The sequence below is a fragment of the Mus pahari genome, unplaced genomic scaffold (genome assembly GCF_900095145.1).
Source record: "Mus pahari unplaced genomic scaffold, PAHARI_EIJ_v1.1 scaffold_11271_1, whole genome shotgun sequence".
Classification (NCBI taxonomy): domain Eukaryota; kingdom Metazoa; phylum Chordata; class Mammalia; order Rodentia; family Muridae; genus Mus; species Mus pahari.
This window is the reverse complement of record NW_018391719.1, coordinates 1,615-3,453: the sequence shown is the minus strand read 5'-3', so window position 1 is coordinate 3,453 and position 1,839 is coordinate 1,615. Positions and strand designations below refer to the sequence as shown.

At 48.4% G+C, this 1,839-nt stretch overlaps 1 protein-coding gene across 1 annotated transcript in view; it reads left to right on the top strand.

The window, feature by feature from the left end:
* The window catches only part of LOC110314669 (butyrophilin subfamily 3 member A1-like), an 11,600-nt gene extending 10,046 nt beyond the window's left edge, over positions 1–1,554 (top strand). The window contains 4 exon segments of the mRNA XM_021188919.2: positions 330–356; positions 705–868; positions 870–1,304; positions 1,306–1,554. Of these exon segments, the coding sequence (XP_021044578.2) occupies positions 330–356; positions 705–868; positions 870–1,304; positions 1,306–1,554 (875 nt within the window).
* Positions 1,555–1,839: the final 285 nt, after the last annotated feature.

The window sequence follows — 1,839 nt, the reverse complement described above, 5'->3', positions numbered from 1 at the left end:
TTTTTTTTTCGAGACAGGGTTTCTCTGTGTAGCCCTGGCTGTCCTGGAACTCGCTCTGTAGACCAGGCTGACCTCGAACTCAGAAATCTGCCTTCCTCTGCCTCCCTAGTGCTGGGACTAAAAGGCGTGCACCACCATGCCAAGCTGCGTGTGTGTTTTTTATGTGTATATCTATCTCCCTCTGTGTGTGTGACAAGCATATTGTCCCCACAACTCCTCACTACTCCCACTTCAGAACCCCAGAAAGTCCATGTTTCTGAAGACAGTTTCTGACCACCAGATGGTTATAGTCTCTGAAACCCCTCACAAGATCAGTATTTCTCTTGTAGATTGGCGCAAGGAATACTTCCAGGCCTGTGAGTGACTCTGTGTTACTTAGGGACACTCCTCCTGTGCTTCCCATGTTTCTGGCCTCTCCTCTTCTCTGTGGTGACTCAGGTGTTGATGGCTTCAGTGGTGTGGATGACAGAGGTGACAGTTACTAAGGTGGTCTCCCTCTTAAGTGCCTTGTTATCTTGTTACCTCTAGTTTGGCTTTTCTTCCCTCCTTCTACTTGCAAGACCTGGATTTGAGCCACAAGGCTCTTATGTAAGGAACATAACCTCCTAGAAGAAGCTAAGAGGTTTTGAGATGGAGGTGGAGGCAGCTGTAGCCTTTTCTAGGTACTTGACATGACTTCTTGTGATTGGTGACTCTCTCTACAGGGTCTTTCACTCTGGATCCAGCCTCTGCCCAGTCTACCCTTGCCATCTCGCAGGACAGGCTGAGTGTGACCCGGAAGGATTCTAGTATGCACTTGTATGACTTCTCCAGTGTGTTAGGCATTAGAGGCATCTCTTGTGGAAGACATTACTGGGAGGTGAAGCTAAAAACACAGAGAAGGCAGCGAATGGATTCTGGGGGTCTGTAGGGAAGTTGTGGACAGGAAAGACATTTCTTTTGAGACTCCACATAAGGGGTTTTGGACTGTGGGGCAGTCTAGTAGAGGATATTGGGCCTATGTTGACTCTGGGAGGGATTCATTATCCGTCAGGAAAGCTCTGAAGCATGCGGGGGTGTTTGTGGACTACACTGAAGGTGACATCTCCTTCTATAACATGAGTGACATGTCCCACATGTTCTCCTTCCATGAGGCTTCCTTATCTGGGACTCTTTTTCCATACTTCAGGCTTAGGTCTGGAAATGTTTCAATGATGATCAACTCCATGCCATGTGCTTCTGAGGGGAGGGAGGGAGAACAGGAGGAGGAAGGGGAGGAACAAGGGGAGGGCAAAGAGGGGGATGAATCTTCATTCCTCCAGCAGGGCAGGAACTCTCTGTTCCCATAGTGTGGACCACTGCCTAAGTCGTCAGTGTGGCTCCTTGTACGAGTGTAGAAGCCACAGGCCAAAGCCCCCAGGGCTCCTGGAAGGGCCTGGAGCCTTGACAACTGCTCTTCAGTCTGACTCTGAGGCTGTGGCTGTGACTGTGGTGGCAGCGAGGAAATGCTTTGTGTCAGGTGGTATAAAACAGGCTGCTTTGAGCTCTGAGAAGGCATTTTCCTGTTGGTATTAAATGGCATTTTATTAGGTTTTTGTACTGGTTGTCATGGACACACCAAGGGTTGAGTGGACACTGTTTTAATTTGTTCATCTGGCCATGGTTACCTAGGATGAATTCTGAGCCTTGGCTTTAATGACCAGTGTTGTAGTGAATGTGGGGGAAGAGATGTCTGACACGTGACTTAGTGACTGAGGGGATTTCTGCATCCTGAAGTGGACCTTCTCAGTGGACAATGACCTGTCTGTGCATCTATCTCCATGAACCAGACTTATCATTATTCCAGTTTTGTCTTTGATT